Consider the following 23,699-nt stretch of genomic DNA (forward strand, 5'->3'; position numbering starts at 1 on the left):
ATAAATGAACAATACGGAATAAAAAAAAAGGTTGTCCACATTTAAACACGAAGTTGAAGATCATAGAAAGCAACCCATCCCAATTGTATGTGCCAAATACGGATAGGGCTATCTATGCATGGGGGTAGAGAAACTTTTTCACAAAATGTTAAATGATAGAAGGGACATTCTTGTATATAAGGCATAGAAAAGCTACATTTCACATCATGTAATTTCTTATATCTGTACCTACATTTTCGCCATATCAAACAAGTTATAAATCTACCCTTTAAATAGATTAGCACCTTAATTCAAGTTAAGACATGTATAGAAGATCAATTCTAATAGGGTTGTATTTAAAATATATATCGATTCTGTTAAAAGGTCATGGTTAACCCATATAACTGTGAATAGAAATTGTTACACATGATAAATTGGGGTATTTTTTGGTGTGTTTGGAATTTGTAATTCCCAATATATTGGTTAGAAGTCTTATCAGAGTCAGATTGCGAAATGCTGTACAATATATAGTTTTTGTGATGCATGACAACGTAATAAATGAAGCGAGCGTTGCTTTGTTGTTATTTTGATGGATACAAGTAAACATTTATACAGAAAAAAACTGGACATCTTTTACAATTCATTGGTTAGTATTTTTTCTATTTAACTATTTTATATTTCTATGGTTCTAGAATAATACGTATTTCCACTCTCAAAACATATCTGATGAAACACTAAAAACAAGCATTCGAACAATCACACAACCTAAGGGAGACAATTCACACTGTTACGGGTAAATTTTTGTAAATAATACTTTCTTTATATTTCAAATCTGAACATTTAACTAATGTATTTAGTCGGTAAACTTTTTATATGTTCATATTAAGATGTATATACGGATATTCTTGTAAATAATGTTTGACCCGTCCGATCGTCTGTCAGTCGTCCGTCTTTCAATCCGTCCAAAAGTCGGCGAGTCTTTTTTTTTTATTCAGGATGCTATTAAACTCCAAACTTAAAACATCACTTAGATGTATGTTCACATATATGATAGGAAGATCCCGTAATCCAATTGATGCACTTGTCACTGTGTCAAAGGTCAAGTTCAGAGTAATTATCAAAAGAGACGGAAATGGGTACAAAAAATTGTTTTCCTCTGCATAACTTTTGCCTAAAATAGGAAAAAAGGGGACGATTTTTGTATAGTAAAGAGGTCGCGGAATACTCAATGAAATGTATATATATGGGATTCCAGCTTGAATTGCATATTTGATCAGATATAATCAAAGGCTGACCCCTATTGAATTGGAGATCAGTATGTTCATTGCAAAAGTCATATTTAATTACGAATAGACCCGGGGCCGCTTTTGTGCTGAGTATAGCATATCGATCACATATGAGTAAACAGAACAAAACTATACCATCAGTTGTCAATAAGCTTGCTCTCTTTTAATTGGGGACATCATCGTGTTGTATGTGAGCTTGCTCGATAAAGGTTAAAAATTAAAAATGATTCAAGGGATAGACCAATCCAAAAATCATTTATTTTTGTAATGAACTTTGATCCTGGCATTGCCTTAGGTAGTTGATAAAATTTTATGTTTTTCTCACAATTTAGATTCATGATATAATATACTAAAATATGGACTCTATGGATGATTCATTAGTTAACTACAGTTCCAGGTATGAAAAGATTTGCCAACGGCTTGCTAGGAGCCTGTCAGTAGGTAAGGATTATAATTTGCCAGCAGAAATTGTTACTTTATAGGTCAGACAAAGGCTTAGACTTGCTTATACATCATGTACATACACAAGTTAAGGAATTGCCAAAAATACACCATCGAATGAAATTATACAAATTAAAAGATTATATAGCAAAGCTAGTTCTATTATAAGTATATACTAATTTTGACCCTGTCAGGAAGAAAGTAGTTCATAATTCACACACCATATTTACTACGCTTAGCTTTCAAAACATGTAAAATATTTAGGTAATATTGGAATGAAATGACAGCTTTATAATCGAGGATGTCAGTTGAATCTTTTTGATTATTTATAGATACTAATGTATATGAAGATGTGGTATGAGTGCCAAGGAGACAACTCTTCATCCAAGTCACAATTTCTAAAAGTAAACCATTATAGGTCAAATTACGGTCTTCAACACGGAGCCTTGGTTTCCACCAAACAGCAAGATATAAAGGGTTCCAAAAACTATTCTAGTATAAAACCATTTAAACAGTAAAAACAAAGGTCTTATCCATATAAAAAACATTCGAATTAGTTTAAATTATTGAAACGGGAATTAAATTCTGAAGGGCATATTTACCTTTTTCTCTGATCAGAAGGAACTGATTTGTTTTTCCTGACTTTCGAAAACAAATGCAATAACAGTACATGTTTTACACATTCTACATATTTTAGTTAAATTTTGCATGCAACTTTGGCTCATTAAACTTTATTTGAAAAACGAAAATATATCTTTTTATTTTTCTTCATTATTACTGATTGAATTCTTTTAACGTTGGTGAACATTTGTATAGAAAGTACACAAAATAAAAAAACAACAGCAATGAAATAATAATCATGATAATAGGTTCATTTAAAAATAATATGTAAAATATATATAAAAAAATGAGATGTGGTATGACTGCAAATGAGACAAATCTTCACAAAAGACCAAATGACACTGAAATTAACAACTATAGGTCACCATACGGCCATCAGCAATGAGCAAACCCATAATGCATAGTTAGCTATAAAATGCCCCGAAATGATAGATATAAAGCATATAAGTAGCCCATTTACTGTAACTTGACCTTAATTGCAATTGATGGGTTTAAAATTGTTCAGAACAAGCCTGTCTAAAGTATCGTGTTGACTTGGAATAACTGTTACTTTAAGTATCCGCATGTATCCGGAATCCAATGACAAAGAACTGCAGCATAATCAATAAAATTATGCATAACTGCAGGGTTTTCAAAAAAGCCATTTTGTGATCTTGATTGTTAACCTGAAAGTTGTATAACCATAGCAAAGCAGCAGGATGTTAATTTATATCAAAGAAAGAAATAGATATGTGAATACGCTTTTTGGTAAACTCAATTATTATTAATGAATCTATAAACATGCATATTGATTGTTTTTCAGATGACATTAAGAATTTAAAATTTGTCCTTCGAAACAAAGTTGATCAATCTGACCTGAGCACAATAACAGATGGACGAGAACTGGTACACATGCTTGAGAGGAAAGAAATCTTAACGGAAGAAAAGTTGCCGCACGTGAGATCGATGCTGAAGAATGCTGGGATTGATGGAGTAGATGATATCATCCAATCAGATTATCCTCTATCATCGGAGGGAATTTCAAAACATGGTATGTTATCTGCTGCTATCTTTTATTTGGTCGGGTTGTTGTCTCTTTGACGCATTCCCCATTTCCATTTTAACGTTATGCATTCAATGGTTTAAAAACACTATAGATTAGTTTGTCAATGTCTTGGCAAGGAAACCAGGATGAGATCAATAGCAAACTGACTCAATTTCAAAACAATACCGGTACTATTACGGAGAGAACCATTTATGCTTTTAATTCCTTATTTATCCATTTTAGCTATGTTTGTGTTGTATTTACTATTAAGGCGGAACATAAGAGCGTAGAAGAGTTCATGTGGCTTGATATCAATAGATATGGTATAAAGGCCAAGAAGAGAACATCTCTAAAGTTAAAGAACAGACATATAAACAGATAAAGGTCATCCGCACGGCCTTCAACAATATCAAGCAAACATAATTTTTTTTTTTTAAATCCAGTACCAAATTTAAACAATGTAGGTAGAACAATAATATATTCTGCCGTTTTTACGTCTTTCTACAAAAATGAATTATATTCAAACAAGTTAAACTCGACAGCACTTCGAATGGCCATATTGAAAGGCCCTTTTATTGCTGAATAAATCTTTACGATGGTTAGTTCATTCGTTTAATGAAGAAGAAAAATGCATAACAAGAACTTGAAAATTAATTATAATTTATATTGTAGATGGTTTTGACGTCAGATCAATGAATGTTGTTGGAAATTTCAAGGAAACAAAGCAGCTACGTAAAATGATAGACATTGTCGAGACGAAAAGAGCAGTTCTTGTTAAAGGTACTTCGCATTTTTTTAAATTTCACAAGTTGATGTTTTGAATTTTAAGTTTAAAGGAATTAGCTAAGACATTAGTAAACTTTCAGTGCCATTCAAATGATGTGCAACGCAATGGTCTGCTTATTGCTTTTCAGTAGAAATTTTATCGTTGACTTTATGTTTTAATTTCAATTTCAACTGCTGGCTGTTTTATAAAAAGTAAAAACACAAAAATACTGAACTCCGAGGAAAATATAAAAAGGAAAATCCAAAATCAAAAGGCAAAATCAAAAGTCCAAACACATCAAACGAATGGATAACAACTGTCATATTCCTGATTGTTACAGGCATTTTCTAATGTAGAAAATGGTGGATTGAACCTGGTTTTATAGCTAGCTAAACCTCTCACTTGTATGACAGTTGCATCAAATTCCATTACATTGTTAACGATGCATGAACAAAACAAACATACTCAAAAGTAAAAATGTCAAAAATAGGGGTACAGCAGTCAATTTTGTGTTATCGTCTTAATATCACTATAAAAACAGATATTATTTTTTTGTTGATGAAATTCTCTAATATTTACGTAAAATTCACATTTTCCTTGATCAATACAAGTTATGAAAAAGAATTTCAAAAACATTTTTTTCATTACAGGACCCAATGGGTCTGGGAAATCTCAGAGTGCCTTTTGGTATGCCAGAAAGTTTCAGGTAAACGATCGATCTTCCGTTGTCTGGCGAGTACATTGTAAATCCGAGAGAAGTGTCTATTTATCATTTGCTACACTGATGTCACATTTGAAAATAGAGTGTATATTATCTGAATGCGATACACGTGACTGTATTAAAACAATGCTTGACCTTGCTATCGAAAATTTAACCAATCAGAGAAATGTGACCCGGAAGCATTTGATGATTTTGGATGACATCGAATCACCGGAAGACATCATTGTCTACAATGCAATGGACAGGTTTATAACAGCAGAAAATATCTACGTCATAGCGACCTCTAACAAACGATTTTTATCTGACCATTACGAAATATATGGAATGGAAATGGATAAAATGACTGAAAGTGAAGCAATGTCCTTGTTTCCGTTCTCATGCAAAAGGGAGGAAAAACAAGTGAAATTGTTGGCAAACAATCTGGATTATCTACCCCTGGCTCTGTCGCTTGCGGCATCGTATATAAAAATAACACACATCAGCATTTATGAATATAATAAAAATTTGTTAGGTTCTCAGCTTCTGGCAGACACATTGGGGACACAAAGCCTTGCTAAGTCATATAGCATTACATTGCAACGTGTCGATGATGAAATTACAAACAATTCTCGGAGAGTTCTCTCCCTTGTTCCATATTTAAATCATAACAATATAGCAGTCACAGTCTTAAAAAGTTTTCTATCGGACCAATTATCTAGATCAGAAAAGGAGATAGAAATTAATAAGCTGTTGCTTGTACTTACTAACTATTCATTGGCTACTGTTGAAGGTGTGGGTGAAAAACGGATTTTATCGATGCATGGAGTTTCCTCTTTAATGATTGAGAATGCCAAATCTCAAGAAAAAGTGCGCCAAGATGTGAATCACCTGTTACGTCATTATTGCTATTATTTAGACACCGATGCCCGACTTGTTGAATCTATGAAAAGAAATATATGCTTTATCCATCATGCTGTTTTGCTATTGCGGAAATATTGTGATTTGTTTGAGGACTCTTTTGAAAGCAAAGTGTATGAAAGTTATTTATGTTGTTCAATTGGAGTGACATTTAGATTATACGGAAGTACAGAACTGTCGGCAGACGACTATTTTGCACGTGCAAAACAAATCATTTTCAATGACATTGTATGTATGCCTTTACCAGAAAGAGCACTGCATACGGGTGATGTTACCCATTTAGAGGACTATTTATACGGCAATTTAACCGAACAAGAAGAGGCGAGACAGGTCTTCATGAAATTATTGGAGATGTCAATGACCAGTGTTCCGCTACACTTTGTAGAAATGTTTTTGACGAACAAATTCAGAAATGAAAGAGAAATTCAACTATTTCAACATTACGGGAAAATAAATCCTAAAGAGATTCGGAATAATAAACTGCCGCTGCATATTGCCAAAGCTATGACCTTGAAAGATATAATCGTGCCCTTTGCAAATATCAGAGACACATTTTTGATTGACCTTCTTATAACACTGATGAACAATAGTAGTAAAAACAAGTGGTGGATGGAGGCAGCAAAAGTAAACCTGCATGCACGTGGTCGTACTCTTTTCACGGAACAACAAATAGATAGCCTTACGGAGTTTCGTTTCGCGCATAATCTTGCGCAATATTTGAATAACTATTACCGTGAGCATTATCCGTCCTGTAATCCGTTAGCGAGTACAGTCACAAAACGAAATGGGATTTTATACTTTCTAAGATCAAATGAAAAAATTGAAAGTAATGAACTAAAAGATGTGATTGTCACATTAGATGAAATGTTCAATAACAGTTCTGCTACATTTTATGCATCATTTGGTGTGCTAAAATTGGCGCCGAAATTCAACCTGCATCATAGATGTTTGATTACCCGGATGTTGGTCAAGTGCTATGTAAAATTGTGGGAAAATGACCGAGACCAAAATGATCTTTCGGAAGCCCTATTTCAAGCTGAAAAATTAGTGGGTTTATCAAAAGAAATGGAGCTGTGGATAGTATTAACAAGTATTTATCTTGAAATTGCTCAAACCTACCTTCTGAGTCCCACCAAAGAAAATATTCAAAACGCAAAACTGCATTATAAAATGGCTTGCCAGAAATCAAAGGAGAGTGGTAACATCATTAATACACAATATCATTTGAAAATGTATCAACAGTATATAGACTTCTGTCTAAAATATGGTAGTGTAGATGACCTCATTGAAGCCGAACAGATATGTCTGGAGATGTTAGAGAGATTTATTCAAAACGAGACTAAGCAAACTATACAGACTCAGTTGAATCGGATTCATTTGAAAATAAGTCAATCGAAGGTAAGGAAATACAAAGTATGCTTGATCGTCGATCTGAGACTCGTTTTTTTCATACATTTGTATGAATCCGTCATTTATTCCTGTTTACGTTGTCTCCCCAAGCTATAAACAAAATATCACTGGACCCTTGTAACCAACAATCAATCAGACATTAATTAACAAATAAAATGATGCATCTAACTTTACTATTTCCTTGAAAGTTTAGTGATGCTCATTTGTTAATGTGTTGCAGTATCTAAAACAATGACATTGTAGATTTAGGCTACAAGTTTTACCCAATAAACTACCAAAATGACTACTGAAGGTGATTTATTATTTATCACGAATTAGGGCAAATGATTGAAATCAAAATCAAGGAAGCACCGAATTATTTGTGTTATGCATCTTCATTAACATTTCACAATGATCCTTTCAACATGAAGCACGATACTAAATCTACCAAATAACTTAAAAGAACAAATTGACAAAAATACAACGTAGTTTACCTATTGATGACTTCGCGTGGTATTTACAAACTCTGTCTATTTTGAGCACACTGCTGCGCATGAATATCAATTGGATAACCGATAAATGTTAGATCTGCAAATGATCCAAAGCAAATATTTGTTTATCTCTTAGCGATATTTAAACTCATACTTCATTTTATTACCTAATGCAGAGTTCCTTTTCGAATCACAACTCGCACCTGCAAAGTGGAGTGGAAAGGAATCAAAATAAGTTGCAAAACTTGTTTTCTAATCCACTATTAAAGGGGCACTAGCTGTCAAATTCATGGTAACCGATTTGACTTAAATTCTCATATTTGATTAATAACAATGTAAAACATTTATCCAAACTTCCAAAAGTTTAAAATAACCAGTATACAGAGCATGGTATAGATAATATGTAGGTTCGTTTCGTGAGTAAGTTAGTCAGGACGCCATCTAAATAACTGTTGATATGACCTCAGATGACCACATAAGCGATGTAAACATAAATAACGATATGAATCGTGCAATTGGATTTTTATAGGTCTGTTTGATGTTATCTTATAGATTAAAAATTTATGTGTCTCATTGTTTTTAATCGTATAAGAATGATTTTATATAGATCGAATCAGTAATCAAATGATTTACCGTAGTTTCACTTTTATTGTTGACGTTCTTTTTCTTTAAATAACCTGTACACGTATAATGCATGCGTTGTCAATCTCTAGCGAGGGGTTAAATTGAAGTTCACATGAATACGGATTTAATGAGGTCGGCTAATTCACTTGCAAGTGAAACAGTAATTATCAATATTTCATCGCTTAATTTGACAAAATTAAACCATTTTGGCTGCTAAAAGCGAATTATTATTTCACTTTCATTATTGATTGAACAAAAATAATCTTACTTAAGAATTTTTATATATCTCGTAGCTAGTGCCCCTTTAATAAATATGTTTAAAGACCCCACTTTAAACTAAACCATCCACCAAAAATAGAGTGGACTTATTAATGTGATGTCTGTTTTCTTGTGTTTAACTTATTAAATCATAACAGTTCTAAATTCAGTAACCATATTATTGATATCAGTGTATTATCTTTTTTCTCTCCCTTTCATGAAGACACTTTCTTATGTGCATTATTCTTTTTCAGTTTAACAGACTATACCAAACACTGAAGATGTCCTCCATGTTAATTATATGTTTAGTTATTGTTATAGTGATGCTATGGTTCGGACTTTACGAAAATGGCCAGCAAGAACTGTGATGACCAATGTCAGTATTTCGACAATATTTTGTGCAATAAACTTAATATATTTAAATGTCCTTTGGTGTTTCTTTGAAAAAAGCGATGACCCTACAGCCTACTTTTGTACTTGTTTTTTAAGATGTGTAAAAACTAGCACTGTCTGTTTCAAACCAGTATAAAGTACAATGTATTTATATAAGAATGTTTCATCCTCAATTAAAACAAACATATAGAAAAACGTGTAGCTGCAATAACAGGCCACGATGTAACTGAGTACAAGCACTGAAATATTGCATTATTATAAAGAGTCGGAAAAGTTCATCCTCTACAATAATTGCCATACTCCATTTAATCCAAAAATCAATCGTTTACAGCTGGATCTGTTTTCGGTCTTCAGAATCTCACAAAGGACATACCTGAAAAACATAGAAAAAAAGCAGAAAAAATAATCCAACATAGGAGAATGTCGGGGTAGGTGGGTTGGATTGAAGAAGCTTCCCGTTCAAACGTTAGAAAATTTAGAAGTGACGTATAATCAGTAAACTGATAAACATTATTATGAGGGTTACCGACCTGTAAACAAACTCAGTGTTATATATACATATATAGTAATTTTCGTGTTCATTCACTTTTACATCTCAAAAAATGTTTCCAAGACAAACAAAATACCACTAAGCTCATGAATTGCATAAATAAATTGATTGAAATAGACGAAAAATTAACCATAAATAAAATAATCTATCTGTTTCACAAGAAAAGGTTGGAATTTCGACTTAATAACTACAAGGCTGTATATATACAATGCAGTATTTCGTATTTCTTTCGACTCGGAAGATAAAAACAAGTTAATAAAGATAATGAAATCCCACTTTTACCAAAAAAATTATACTAAAACTATATGGTTACAACTCCACATGGCAAATTATGATCTTTTCGATTATATAGTTCCTTACATATACAAGAACGTATTCACCCTGAGCCTTCGGGTGTTTGAATTTGAGCATTACAAACAAAACCCAGCAAAAAAAAAGGTGATGTAATTGTTTTTGAATAAATGAAAAAAATGTAACCATTTAAAAATATCATTAACATAAGATACTTTTTGTTAGATAGACATCCCAGGTTTTCCTACGATCACTTATACACGCATGCTTGCACTACTATTTTGACCATATGATTCATGAAACAAATATCAAATTTTGATGACCATTTTGATATTTTCTTTCTGCTGAAAAAAAGAAGGATACGAAAGGCAGGTGCATACTCGTATGTCGAAAACAAATTGATAAAACTATAAGGAAATAAAAGAATAATACATGTACTAAATAACATTTAGAATTGAAATGGAAAATATGACCCATAAAAAAAAGTGTACCACCTCAGTGAACATTGACGTCATACAAACACCAAAACATATAAATGAACTAAAATATAAAAAAACATACACACACTTACATAGACCAGAAGCTCCTGACTTGGGATAGGCGCAAAAGGTCACGGGGTTAAACATGTTTTATGAATTCTCAACCCTCCCCTATACCTCTAGCCAATAAAAAATAAAGAAACACACAGCAATACTTACAGTTAGTTAGACTCAGTTTAAAAGTAGTCCGATGTCAGAGTAGGTAATAAAAGAAACTAAGCTAAATAACAATGATACATAAATTAAGAAAGGACTTCTAGCAGTTACTGACATGCAAGCTACAGACTTCAATTAAACTGATTGAAAGATTATGTCTTCATCATATAAAAATCAAGCACAATACCCCCGTGAGGGGTTTATTATCATACCATCATTCAATATATCAGATTAATATAACCCGTATCATGCCAACAACTGGGTATAGAAATATTGTGTTAATTTCCGATGCAAAGACCCTATGCGTGAATCAATATTAAAACCACAATATGTGTCCTTAATGGCATGCCAACAATCTTGTAACTATATTCTTTTTCTACTTACACAATTTAGAACACTCTACGCTGAGCAACACGTACCCTATGTAAGTTGTCATTTATTTCCGTCCGATCGATTGGTTATCATTCTATTCCCTAGTTTGCACTTCTATGTTGACATCAATTATCATTGATATGGTCATGAATATAAATTACAAGCTACAAAACGTTTAAACATTTGAAATGCTAAGTCTTTTCTACCTAATGAATAGTTTACCTTAGCTTTATTTGGCAAAACTTTTAGGACTTTGTGGTTTATTAATGCTCTTCGTACTTTATTTGACCTTTTGAACACTTTATGATTAGAGCTTCACCTGTGTGTCTTATGTAGACAACATGCGCGTCTGGCGCAATATAAAATTTCGGTCCTGGTATCTATGATGAGTTTATTTGTCCCGTGAATAGGAACTCGGTGTTCATATTTTTCTTCAGGTTCAACCCACTATTATTTCGTAAAATGTCCCGTATCAAGTCAGATAAATTGCCATTGTTATATTAAAGTTAATTTCTGGGTGTGTTACAATTTAATGTTGTGTTTCTGTTGTGTCCTAGTTCTCCTCTTATATTTGATGTGTTTCCCTCAGTTTTAGTTTGTAACCCGGATTTGTTTTTTTCTCAATCGATTTCTGAATTTCGAACATCGGTTTACTACTGTTACCTTTAATTATCTGCCACGTAACACGGGTAATATTTGAAGTCAAATTAAAAAAAAATCGATCTTTATAAATAACGACATGACCGGGCCCGCGTTGATCTCAACAATATTTTTTCATAAAAAAAAGTATGGAACAGCACGAAATATACAAGTAAACATTCATTTTCTCTGGCAGCTCATCTCATTATATAATGCAAATTAGTCAATGAGAAATAAGAGTATATGTTCTTTACAGTAAACTTTTCTCATATTGTAGCAAAATTGCAATATTTGAAAAAAGTACACGTGCATGATCTCAATCAAGTAAAATATGTCGAAATAAACGAAAATGATTTCTCGTCAAATATACAATTAATGGGGACCAATATATATATATATAACCATCTTCCTCACAAGAGATTTATCCATTTGACGTTATGCATCCATGTATGAGAATAATGCAAAACTGCATGAAAAATAACAAAATAATACATTGCTACAAGGTGTTTGAGTAACAATGTAAATAATGAAGTGGTTCAAAATAATTTGATGCATCAATGTATGAAACAGGATGCACAAATAACAAAATGGGTTAAAAATCCCCTATATAAAGACGACGTGTTAAATACTTAAGCTAAAATCATTAAAATCACCACTGATACAACAAATAGGACAGTAACACTGCATTATTATTTAAAAGAATGTTTGACTTTTATACATAAACTGTGATGCGCGTGGATTATGTGCACTGAGGTTCATCATTTTAATTTTTTTAAGATAAAATTGAGAATGGAAATAGGGAATATGTCCAAGAGACAACAATCAGACCGACGAGCAGATAACAGCCGAATACCACCAATGGGTCTTCTACGCAGCGAGAAAGTGGTCCTCAGCTGGCCCTAAATACAACAGTGTACTAGTAAAGTGAAAATGGATCTCACACTAAACTCAAATACAAAAAAAATGAACTAAAATTTAAAAACATACAAGAGTAATAAAGGCAATAGTAAACATACTTGAACTTCGTCATGGATTTGATCGTTATGGTTTAGATCCAATTTAAACATATGTGTTTCAGTTTTAAATTGCTAGCATGTTTGGAGCCGCTTGTAAAAATCCACAGAAGCACAATTTATAATTTGACCAAAAAAAATAAATCCTTTTTAACCCAATTTAGTGTGCGTTAGATGCAGATCGTACATTAGACATTAAATAGTTATCAAAAGTACCAGGATTATAATTTTATACGCCAGACGCGCGTTTCGTCTACATAAGACTCATCAGTGACGCTCAGATTAAAAAAGTTAAAAAACCAAACAAATACAAAGTTGAAGAGCATTGAGGACCCAAAATTCCAGAAAGTTGTGCCGAATACGTGTAAGGTAATCTACTCCTGGGGTAAGAAAATTCTTAGTTTTTCGAAAAATTAAAAATTTTGTTAACAGAAAATTTATAAAAATGACCATAAAATTGATATTCATGTCAACACCGGAGTGCTGACTACTGGGCTGGTGATAGCCTCGGGGACGAAACGTCCACCAGCAGTGGCATTAAACACATACCATCAAAAAGAACGACATACAAGTATGAAAAGCATACCATAAAATTGCACGAATTTTAACACGAAAAGCATATACATGTTGTTCGTTTGCGCAAAGAAATAGTACTACGTTTGCGTGAAATTTATGTAATTCACCTGAGTTTATGATTTTTAATTATGAGAATAACCTGATTTGCAAGAGTTTTTGTATTAGGAGTTATTTCGTTGGATGATGTTTATCTTATTTGTTTTTTGGTTTATTGTAATGTCTTATACTGTTAATATTATACATCAGAAAAGTCTGTATTCCTTTTTATCCTACCTCTTATAGATTGATTGATTGTTGGTTGCTTTACGCCGCATTAGCATCTACCTCCTATAGATTTACTGAGATATGATTGTTTAAAGGACTACACGTGGTGACTATGTATATTTGATATAGGGTGTTCTAAAAGTATTGAGTTAGCAACCATACATGGTTAGTTATTATATGGGGTAAGTAGGGAGTTACTTCCCTTTCAAAACAAAAATGATGCCACAACCCTTCATAAAACCAAACGGAAAAACTCTGAAAAAAAGATGAAATAAGTTCATAAAACAAATTTAAAGTTAAAATTCAAAGTTGTTATTGTTAGCATTTGTTTCCTGAATAGACCAATGGAAGTAGAATCTAAATACTAAGTAGTGAAGACTTGATCACTTTGATAGGCCGCTAGTAAAAAATACCACATGTGAAGAATCGCTATATGGAATATACTGACCCCATATATATCGTTATATTAGGTCACTAGCACACCGTGTTACACATTTATCTAACTCTAATAGATATATGGAGATATGGTTGGTTAAAGGGCTACACGTGGTGACTATGTATATGTGATGTAGGGTGTCCTGAAAATATAGGGCAAGTCACAATACATGGTTAGTTATCATATGGGGTTAGTAATGAGTTACTTCCTTTTCAAAATATATAGATACTACAACCCTTTATTAAAACAACACGGTGTTGAGGAAAAATCTGAAAGGATTCAACAAGTGAAGAAATTGATGATGAAAGGTTGAAATAAGTTCATAAAACATAATTAAAACTACTAAGTTTTAATAGTTGGCATAACGGTGTTACTTCCCTATAAAAAAAACCAAAACGAAATCTGAAAGGATTCAACAGACGTAGAAATTGATACATGAAATGAACAAACGAACGAAATAAATAAAAAAAAAAAAATAAGGCTAAAACGTCGTTATTGTTGGCATTTTTTTTCTGTATAGACAAATAGAAGTAAGATCTTATTACTAAGTACATGCCGCTAGTCAAAATACCATAGTGAAGATAGGCCGCTAGTCAAAATACCACATGTGAAGATAGTAGCTAAGATAAATTCGTTACACGGTGTGCTAGTGACCTAGTATGATATATATGGGGTCAGTAAATTCCATACGGTATTTACTGACCCCATATACATCGTATTAGGTTTGCGCTCACCCCAAATGGATATATATCGTATATTATCGGACCATAGATGAAATATCACGTTGTGATAGGTTAAACGCCGTCACGTGGTGACCCCCCCCCCCCCTATGAGACCGTAGGGGGCTAGTAGGTTTCATAGGGGGTTCATGACGCGTTAATGGCGACGTCATCTATTAAAATTGTTGCGTTTCGTTGTTGATTTTTCAACAAAACAACGCAGAAAAAGTCCAGCGTCCGATAAATTCGTTATACGGTTAACTACTCACCCCCTATACGGATCCATAGAGGGTGAATAAAATTCATAGGGGACTCGGCCTCCGGCCTCACCCCCTATGGATTTTACTAACCCTCTATGGATCCGTAGGGGGTCAGTAGCGAACCATATAACTTATAAGGTCATTAACACATCATGTAACTAATACTATCAACATCCAAAAACACTAAATTACGTAATAAAAAGTTTTGAATAAATTACAATGAATATAATGGAAAGGAATATTAAAGTATACAAAATATTCTTTGCCTGGTACACAGGTCCTTGAGATTTCAGATAACATAGGCGGAATATTTTCTGGCGTACTAAATTATAATCCTGGTACCTTTGATAACTATTTACCCCACTGGGTCGAGGCCACTGCTGGTGGATGTTTCGTCTCCGAGGGTATTACCAGCCCAGTAGTCAACACTTCGGTGTTGACATGAATATCAATAATGTGGTCATTTTTATAAATTTCCTGTTTACAAATTTGGTTTTTTTCGAAAAACTAAGGATTTTCTTATTCCAGGCATTAATTACCGTAGCCGTATTTAGCACAACCTTTTTGGAATTTTGAATCCTCAATGCTCTTCAACTTTGAACTTGTTTGGCCATATAAATATTTTGATATGAGCGTCACTGATGAGTCTTATGTAGACGAAACGCGCGTCTAGGGTAATAAATTATAATCCTGGTCCCTTTGATAACTATTGAGACAGGCACATTGTCGGGTTTAAATGCTTGTACCAAGTCAGAAATATGACAGTTGCCGTCCATTGTTTTAATGTCTTTGATCTTTTGAAGTTTGTCGTATGATAAGGGACTTTCCGATTTTAATTTTCCTTTTAGTTCAGTATTTTTTTAATTTTACCAACATTTGTATGAAACGTGTTTGTGTGGTGTAACAGAACAATAAAAGAACAAACTAAAACAACCAGTATCTATTTCATATTAACATTCCACAACAGGACATGGATTTTGTTTTAACATCGCCTCAAAGGGATTTTTCTTTGGGATGCAATTTACATCACTCTTTATCCCATGTCGTTGTATATCAACAGACGTGGTTTTGCCATCTTTATACACAGCATCTATTCGAACTGCATTGTTTACTGACATTCCAGGGCTTTCATCAAAATAGTTAAATGGCGTCAGATAAAAACTTCGTGACATTCCTGGAGTATGAGTGACAGGTATATCTTCTTTATGAGTGATGTGGTACATTCCCATTGTAACCCAGGCAACAAGGTCCTGTCAATATAAATATTTAATACATAGATATAGGAAGATGTGGTGTGAGTGCCAATGAGACAACTTAGATACATATTCATATTAAAAAAAATACATGTATCAATGAGCTGAACTTGGTTTAAATACCTTTTTTGTAAAATAATTCAATCAGATAAATACATTTAGTCACTTAACACTGTATTAAGATCGTTTTTATTTTGTAATACTGTCAACCAATAAATTTTCGCGAGCGATTTATTTTCGCGGGTTGCATTTGGAAACAAAATGTAGCATCATAGGCTAGAAAAATAATATCTTTGCTTGGCAAAAACCCAACGAAGTGAAAATGAAACGGTTTCCCTTTTTCAATTTAAGCCAACAGAGAAACTTATGCTCGATTTTATGTTCTTAAGTCGGATAGTTGTCTCTTTCACACATTCCACATTTTCATTCTCAACTTTATTCAGAACCAATAGCAAGCATAATTATCGTAAGAAAATACTTTTAGCAAATGTGATTTTGAACTTCGAAGTGTGACTTATTGCCATTGAAAACCTTTAAGTTTTCTGCCTTTCTTTTTTATTTTCATCTTCTCCATGTGGTGACTCGCAAGAGAAAACATTTTAAATATATAATGTACCTCGTCTACAATATTTTCGTTATCGTCGATGAATTGTTGAAAATTAAATACAGGATTGTTAGAATGTGCAAACATGTTGCTACTTGAGGGTTCGCTGTCTTTGTACTTTGTAACTGCCACTTGATACTGCGACCAACTGACAGCTGGGTTGTTACCATCACATGAGGGTCGGATGTTCTTAGTCATTCCATTATTTATCAACCTGTATCCTGCCGAATTGCCATTCTGGTCTTTAACATTATTATTAACAAAAGTAAAAGTCTTTGGGTGGCTGAATTCATATTTACATGCTCCTTCCAATTCAGTCTTTTTAAGTCGTTTTGTAAATTTACTTTGCACTATTGTTGCGTTGGGGTCATCGCTTACTTCATTGTGAGTGACTTCTGGTTCAATATCAAGTGTTTCGAATCTATTCTTTGTTCCCTTTATGTCAAGGTCAACTTTGATGTGAAACAGGTGATGATGTAAAGGTGCCATGAGATTGTTCTCAAGCTGGGAGCTAAATGGATTATCTCCTCCATACCATGTGCCAACCACGACACCGGAAGCAGTCACTTTAACCTTAATGACCCCATTATGATAAAATATAAGATCGAGAATGTAATCATACGGAAAGACTGACGGAATTGTTCGTAAAATCAAAACAATATTTTCAACACCTTCATAATAACTATGAACATTTTTAAAATATGCATGGTGACGCCTTAGTGGTAGTCCTGTGTTGAATTCAAATACACAAAATGCGTTTTGATTAAATAGAGGTTTATCAGCAAATTCAACTTTAAAAGCTGAGCTAAGGAAGGTAGCATCCATAGGACAATCAACTCCGGGAACCAGATACTTTGCTAAGGTACCAGACTGATATCTATTATCCTGGTATAAAGCTGAATATTCATAAGGCTTATAGCCGAAATAAGCGGCTGCTAATTCCTGTGTACTTATTTCATACGCAATACGTTCATTTTTATACCGAATATCATTTAGCCTTGGACCATAGAAAGGTGCCATTGCCACGTCGAATTCCCAATACCCGTATGATATATGTCTGTCTTTTATATTATAACGTTTACCGTCGGGAGAAACTTGTTGGGGGTCCCTCAAAGGTATCTTGAAAGGTGGCGTTCCTCTCGATTTTATAATACGTCGAGATTTTTCAGTAATGACTGGAAAGGGAACTTTTTGTATATAATTCTTGTATTTATAATAATATTGAAGAACATCTTCCAAACTTTTGAATAATTGTCCATCAAACCATATGTTCGGCAGAGCAAATTTGTCAAGGTCATATTCAACTAAAAACGCAAAATCCAAAGGCCTTATTATACTATAGTCTACATCACTATATAACCACCAAAAATATCTCCGTTTCCTAACACCGGACAAAACAGAAGTGACCTGGTTGAATAAGTTCGCTGTCAAACATCTGTTACTGCAATTAACTAAACGACCTCCATACAAGTCAAACAGCATATCACCAAGTTTCTTGTCTAACAAATCCAAGACTTTTTCTATGTTGTCTCCCGCGTTAAAAGGTCTGTCTATAAAAGGAAGAGATTTAGGACGATATGGAACATGTCGGTAGGTTGTAGGCTTTGGCAGAGGACCAACAATAATTTCAATGACATCCGGTACAGGAATAGCCCCTCGGAAAATCATCACATGGGCTTCACGCTTAGGTTGTAGACCGCCATTATCAAGGTAATTTAGTACATCTTTTTTGGGTGGTAAAAAGAGATCAGCAACAAAAATGTAGTTAGATGATACTGAGGCATTGGCAGCGACAGTAAGATTTAGACTTGAATCAGAATAAAGAAAATCAAGTAGGCCTCCGATCTCTCTTTTTGTTAAATCACGGAATACAGAGGGATGGTAATTTTCGCGTAAGTCAATGTTTCCATACTCGGACGAAGGCCGTCTACAAGTTGGCAGTCTGGAAACTGTTTCTGTGAAATAAAAAAATAAATTTGCATTTTTAAAATCTAATTAATTATGGTAATTTTTTTCAAAAGCGTACACCAAAACTATGTGATTTGTTCTAGAAATTGTAACTTAAGCCAGAAATTGATTCTGAAAGGGCAAATTGATGATCACCAGACTTACTATTCATAATCAAAGATAAAAAAAAGGATAAATACAACAGGTCAACATGAGTTCATTTTCTTTATACATTTAGACCAAGGAACTTAAATGTGTGTCTTTTAACTGCATTCGTTTGGCTATGGTGAAGTTAAAAACACATGTTATATCTGATTAGACTATTTACCAGATTTGTTATAACATGAGCAACACGACGGATGCCACATGAGGAGCAGGATCTGCTTACCCTTTCGGAGCACCTGAGATCACCCCCAGTTTTTGGTAGAGTTCGTGTTGCTTATTCTTTAGTTTTATATGTTGTATCATGTCTACTATTGTTTGTCTGTTTGTCTTTATCATATTTGGACATGATGCTGTCAGTTTATTTTTGATTTATGAGTTTGAGTGTCCCTTTGGTATCTTTTGTCCCACATAAAGTAAAAAAAATATATTTAAAGGCATTTGATTTAACAATGTGATGAATTGCAATCTTGAAGTTTTGGCTTTTTAAACTGTACGTTTTAAAGCTGTATATCAACTGCAAATCTGTAAAAATGAATATTTAGCTTATCATATAGATTCTACCACTGCATCGTGTGTTATACAATATCTATTCACAGTTTATATACAATTCTACAGACAAAACGTTTTATACCGTTTTACAACTGTACAGTTGATATACAGCTTTACAACTTTACAGTTGATATAATATAGATTTATAACTGTACAGTTGATATACAGCTTTACAGATTCACAGTTTATATACAGCTTTACAGATGCACCATTATATACAGCTTTACAGCTGTACAGTTGATATGCATCTACAGAACCTAACATCAAGATTACTTGTGATCAAGTGGCTGTCAATAAAATAATTACTTAAGGAACTGTAAGGGGGTTCGCGGGTATAATTCTTTTTTTAAATATAGTATATCACTATATATTTTTATAAGCGAACTTTATCATATAATTAATAGAAAAATTATATAAAAAATTGGGTCACCGTTCATTAAAGCATAATGCATGTTCGTTAATGTCTTTTTTTTCTGTTGAACTAATAGGAGAATTAGAGGTAATATTGAAATAACACAAATTAACCTAATAACAGAATTCGCTTAAATTTTTCTTTTATTTAGTTATTGTACAGCATATTTGAAAACAATAATAAAAAAGATAGGTCACCGAAAAAAAAGGTGTGAAAAAAAGATATTTCAATTTAATATAAATAAATAGCACTTTTCACCAAAGGGAAATAATTAGGAGTTTTTTCAATGATATACATATATTAAAAGTCATCTGGGGCCAAATCGAATCGATTATTTTGGTTGTTTTTTGTACCATATCATACAGAAATAACTAATAGTGTAATAGATAAAACAAAATGTGTAATGAATACACAAATGTTATTTGTTTTGCTAAAATGTTTGTACCAGCGAGCCTCCTTTAGCTTTTTTTTAGTAAAAATGGTGGCAGTTTTCCATTCTTATTTTAGCAAACAATTTCAGAAATTCGTTTTGATCACTAACAATATATTTCCTAATACATTTTGTACTTATTGTACTTACTTTTTGGTGCCCATTTATGGAAAAGGTTATAAGATTTTTCACGATACTGGTCTGCCTGAAATATATTAATGTTTTTTCGACATATATTTTTTTAAATTAAACAACACACTTTTTTATACAACAAGTAAATAGTTGGGTTATTCCTTCGGACTCAAATGTATTTTCCTAAGAGTACATACATCTGAGAATGATGAGCAAAATCTTAACTAACAATGCATCATCTTTCAACTGAAATTGAAAATCTATATTACAAGCTTGCAACTGAAGCTCAATGATAATGTGGTGCATGTTGTAAAATATACTTATTTAACAAATGCAAATAGATTTGGATGGAGAGTTGTCTCATTGGCAATCACACCACATCTTCCTATATCTAAAACTGATCAACGGAAACCCACAAAAAAATACGTGTTCTCAAGAATGGGTCTATGTTGTTGTTTATTACAAGATTATGTCCGGTTTTACTGTGATGACTTAATATGGTGCTCATAACCAACCACGCATGAAGCAGTTTTGAACTACGCATTTTCCCTTTATCTACGAAAAACTCGGAGCCAGAATAATACACAGCTACTTTTGCATAGGTACTATTTCTGTACTAAAAATATGTAATACTGGAAATTTACTTTTAATATTCGGAACTTTTTCTTTATTTTAGATTTATTGTAATATTTTCTAAATGTAGGTACTTGTCTTTTACTGTACTTGATTTGTACTAAATATTTTGGTGCAGAAATAATAAAATATTCCATGTTTGAAAATCATGATTCTAAGAGATTTGAAATAGAAAAACGTTTAAAATGCTTAGAATGTAACGTTACTAACCAAAAATCTGTAGTAACTTAGGTATATTCAAGTACAGGTACTTGAATATTACAATAATTTTAAAATAATAAAATAGTACTGAATATTAACAGTAAATTTCCAGTACTACAGATTTTAGTACAGAAAATAAAAGAACAATCTTATAACTTACGCCATCAACTTCCTGGTAAAACGTGGATGATATCAACGTCAACAGTACGAGGCATGTCAACTTGACTCTCATATTCCTGTGGCAGAATGAAAATGTGAGATGCCCATCATATAAAAATAGAGAGTATAAATAAGTTTATTTAATTATGAAACAGCATGTGTTTGTACGGACAATTTGATCTGTACAGAGAAATGGAACGATAAAAAATATTCAAAAAGACGATCAAAGTATCTTGAATGCTTTGATCATTGGCTTATGCAAGTGAAAATCAAATGGATATCTAATTTATATCTTAGTTTCACAGTAAAATCTACAAGCAATGCTTATTGTTAATCAGCCGACAAATCGTCTTCAATAAAATGACGTAAGTATTCATTATCGAATTACAAATACAAACCACTTTTACAGTTAAATCATTCTATTTAACAAAGTATGAAACTGCTGTTAGTATTGCATAATCAAAACCATAATTGATATTGTTTTAAAGTACAATTCATATGTTCTTGATCGAATAATATACGAAAAGGAAATTTGGTGTCTTTCCAAGTAAAGACTATCTTCCTTTATCTAGATAGCACCTTTTTAAGGTAAGGTTTTTCGTTACAATAGTTACCAAAGGAATATAATTTAGTACGCCATACGCTCGTTTCGTCTACATAAGACTCATCAGTGACGCTCATATCAAAATATTTATAAAGCCAAACAAGTACAAAATTGAAGAGCATTCAGGATTCAAATTCCGCATTGTTTTTGTATGGATTACGACAATATCCACTGGTATTAAAGAGATAATAGTAACTGCAATTACGATTATCCCAATATGGCGACGGCAGATATAGGTAAAATCTTTACAGTCATTTTACTCAAATGTAGCATGTTTTTGTCACTAGTTACTCAGCTGCAAGGTTTTTCTATACCATTACATCATATTTGAATCGTAACGGTGCACTTGAATTGTCTAAGCGCTTTGAAAATTGCCGTTGAAAAATTCGGGATGATAATCGTAACTCGGAAAAAAAGATAATCGTAATTTTGGTATTAAAAAATGCGAAGATAATCGTAACTGGATAGTGTTTTATTGATATTGGCACTAAAACGTATATCTGGTAGCACATGATGAAATTATGGTGATGAATTAATCACGTTTCAACATCTTATGACATATCTTTTTGTGCATATGTGGTTCTAATGAAAACAGCTCAGTCGGAAAACAGGTTGAAATAGAACAAAAGAATCGAAGCTCTTTTTATAGGTTAAACCATACTTGCTCATGTTTTATGAAGATTTAAGCCCAAGGCGAAGCCGAGGGCTTAAATCTTCATAAAACATGAGCAAGTATGGTCTGACCAATTTAGAACATATTCACACTTTCGAGTGACCTTACAAAATAATCCTTTCCCATTGTAATATTCAAACCTAAATAAGAGTTCACTTTTTATAATGAACTAAATGTAAAACATAGGTAATCATCAGACATTTCAATGGATGGAATGAAATAGCTCTGACATAGTTTGTTAGGACCAAATGGATAAATTGTTTTTCTTCTGCTTCAGGTAAAATTTAATACTTAGAAGTCTTAAGATTTTTTTGTTTTAAAAAGCAACACCATATTATATAAATTCCCTTTATGCAATTTGATTTTTTTTTAAATATAAAACTCTGATTATAAATATTTAATTTCAGACCATTCGACATTAAATGGTTACTTTCTATTGATAAATTTACATGTATTGTGTTTCATTGAAAAAAATCCTTTGCTGTATATATCAGCAGTCTGGCATTGTTTTCTTAAGGAAAAGAAATCCCTCAAATGTCAGGTATAAAATTAAATGAATACTATTTTACCTATATCCCTAAGTTACTGCAATAATCTTTGTTTATAATTCTATATACATGTTTGTGTACTATTAGAAAATGTATGAAAATTTGCAAAATTAAAAATGTTTTGTTTTAATCTTTGCTCTTTCACCTTTTTTCCAAGGGAAATGCCTCAGGGAGTTTTACACTTTGTTAGTGCATTAATTAAGAGTTCGCTTTCATAATTAACTGACAATGAAAAGTCATTCACGGTACTTGTCTATCCCAAATTCATGTATTTGGTTTTGATGTTATATTTGTTATTCTCGTGGTGTTTTGTCTGTTGCTTGGTCCGTTTCTGTGTGTGTTGCGTTTCGGTGTTGTGTCGTTGATCTCCTCTTATATTTAATGCGTTTCCCTCGGTTTTAGTTTGTTACCCCGATTTTGTTTTTTGTCCATGGATTTATGAGTTTTGAACAGCGGTATACTACTGTTGCCTTTATTTATTCATGTATAGCATTTCATAGTGCATGGAAAACCATGTACTATGAAAATTAGAGGTAAAAAAACTGACTTTTCATTGGACGAGAAGGGGTGAGTATGTTCTAAGTCAGAGAAGGCGATAACATGTTTACTGTATTGTTTACTATAGTGACACATTTTTTTTAAAAGTTAATAGAAACAAACAAAATTGTAATTTTCTTCTCAATT

General features: G+C 32.7%; 2 protein-coding genes across 2 annotated transcripts; one reads left to right on the forward strand and one right to left on the reverse strand.

Moving 5' to 3' along the window:
• The first annotated feature begins 364 nt into the window (after nucleotides 1-364).
• LOC134694702 (uncharacterized) lies at nucleotides 365-8,924 on the forward strand. The gene is made up of 6 exons (XM_063555744.1): nucleotides 365-625; nucleotides 1,598-1,706; nucleotides 3,130-3,357; nucleotides 4,024-4,131; nucleotides 4,768-7,133; nucleotides 8,752-8,924. Exons 2-6 carry the CDS (start codon nucleotides 1,622-1,624, stop codon nucleotides 8,863-8,865), a joined length of 2,901 nt encoding a protein of 966 aa, XP_063411814.1. The 5' UTR covers nucleotides 365-625; nucleotides 1,598-1,621; the 3' UTR covers nucleotides 8,866-8,924.
• Nucleotides 8,925-15,655: 6,731 nt separating this feature from the next.
• Nucleotides 15,656-21,263, reverse strand: LOC134694460 (putative amine oxidase [copper-containing]). Its single transcript, XM_063555472.1, has 4 exons — nucleotides 21,192-21,263; nucleotides 20,216-20,270; nucleotides 16,575-18,517; nucleotides 15,656-15,955 (listed from the first exon to the last, which is right to left on the reverse strand). The coding sequence occupies exons 1-4, from the start codon at nucleotides 21,261-21,263 to the stop codon at nucleotides 15,656-15,658; spliced, it is 2,370 nt and encodes a 789-aa protein (XP_063411542.1).
• Nucleotides 21,264-23,699: the final 2,436 nt, after the last annotated feature.

This window comes from Mytilus trossulus, chromosome 13 (genome assembly GCF_036588685.1).
Source record: "Mytilus trossulus isolate FHL-02 chromosome 13, PNRI_Mtr1.1.1.hap1, whole genome shotgun sequence".
Lineage (NCBI taxonomy): Eukaryota > Metazoa > Mollusca > Bivalvia > Mytilida > Mytilidae > Mytilus > Mytilus trossulus.

Bases quoted from the DNA above. Each gene is read 5' to 3' on its own strand.
- LOC134694702 (XM_063555744.1), top strand. From the start codon at position 1,622: ATGGACTCTATGGATGATTCATTAGTTAACTACAGTTCCAGGTATGAA. The intron at 1,707-3,129 runs GTAAGGATTATA...ATTGTTTTTCAG, and splicing joins TGCTAGGAGCCTGTCAGTAG to ATGACATTAAGAATTTAAAA. The intron at 3,358-4,023 runs GTATGTTATCTG...TTTATATTGTAG, and splicing joins GGAGGGAATTTCAAAACATG to ATGGTTTTGACGTCAGATCA.
- LOC134694460 (XM_063555472.1), bottom strand. From the start codon at position 21,263: ATGAGAGTCAAGTTGACATGCCTCGTACTGTTGACGTTGATATCATCC. The intron at 20,271-21,191 runs GTAAGTTATAAG...AATATATTTCAG, and splicing joins TTTACCAGGAAGTTGATGGC to GCAGACCAGTATCGTGAAAA. The intron at 15,956-16,574 runs GTACATTATATA...TTATATTGACAG, and splicing joins ACGAAAATATTGTAGACGAG to GACCTTGTTGCCTGGGTTAC.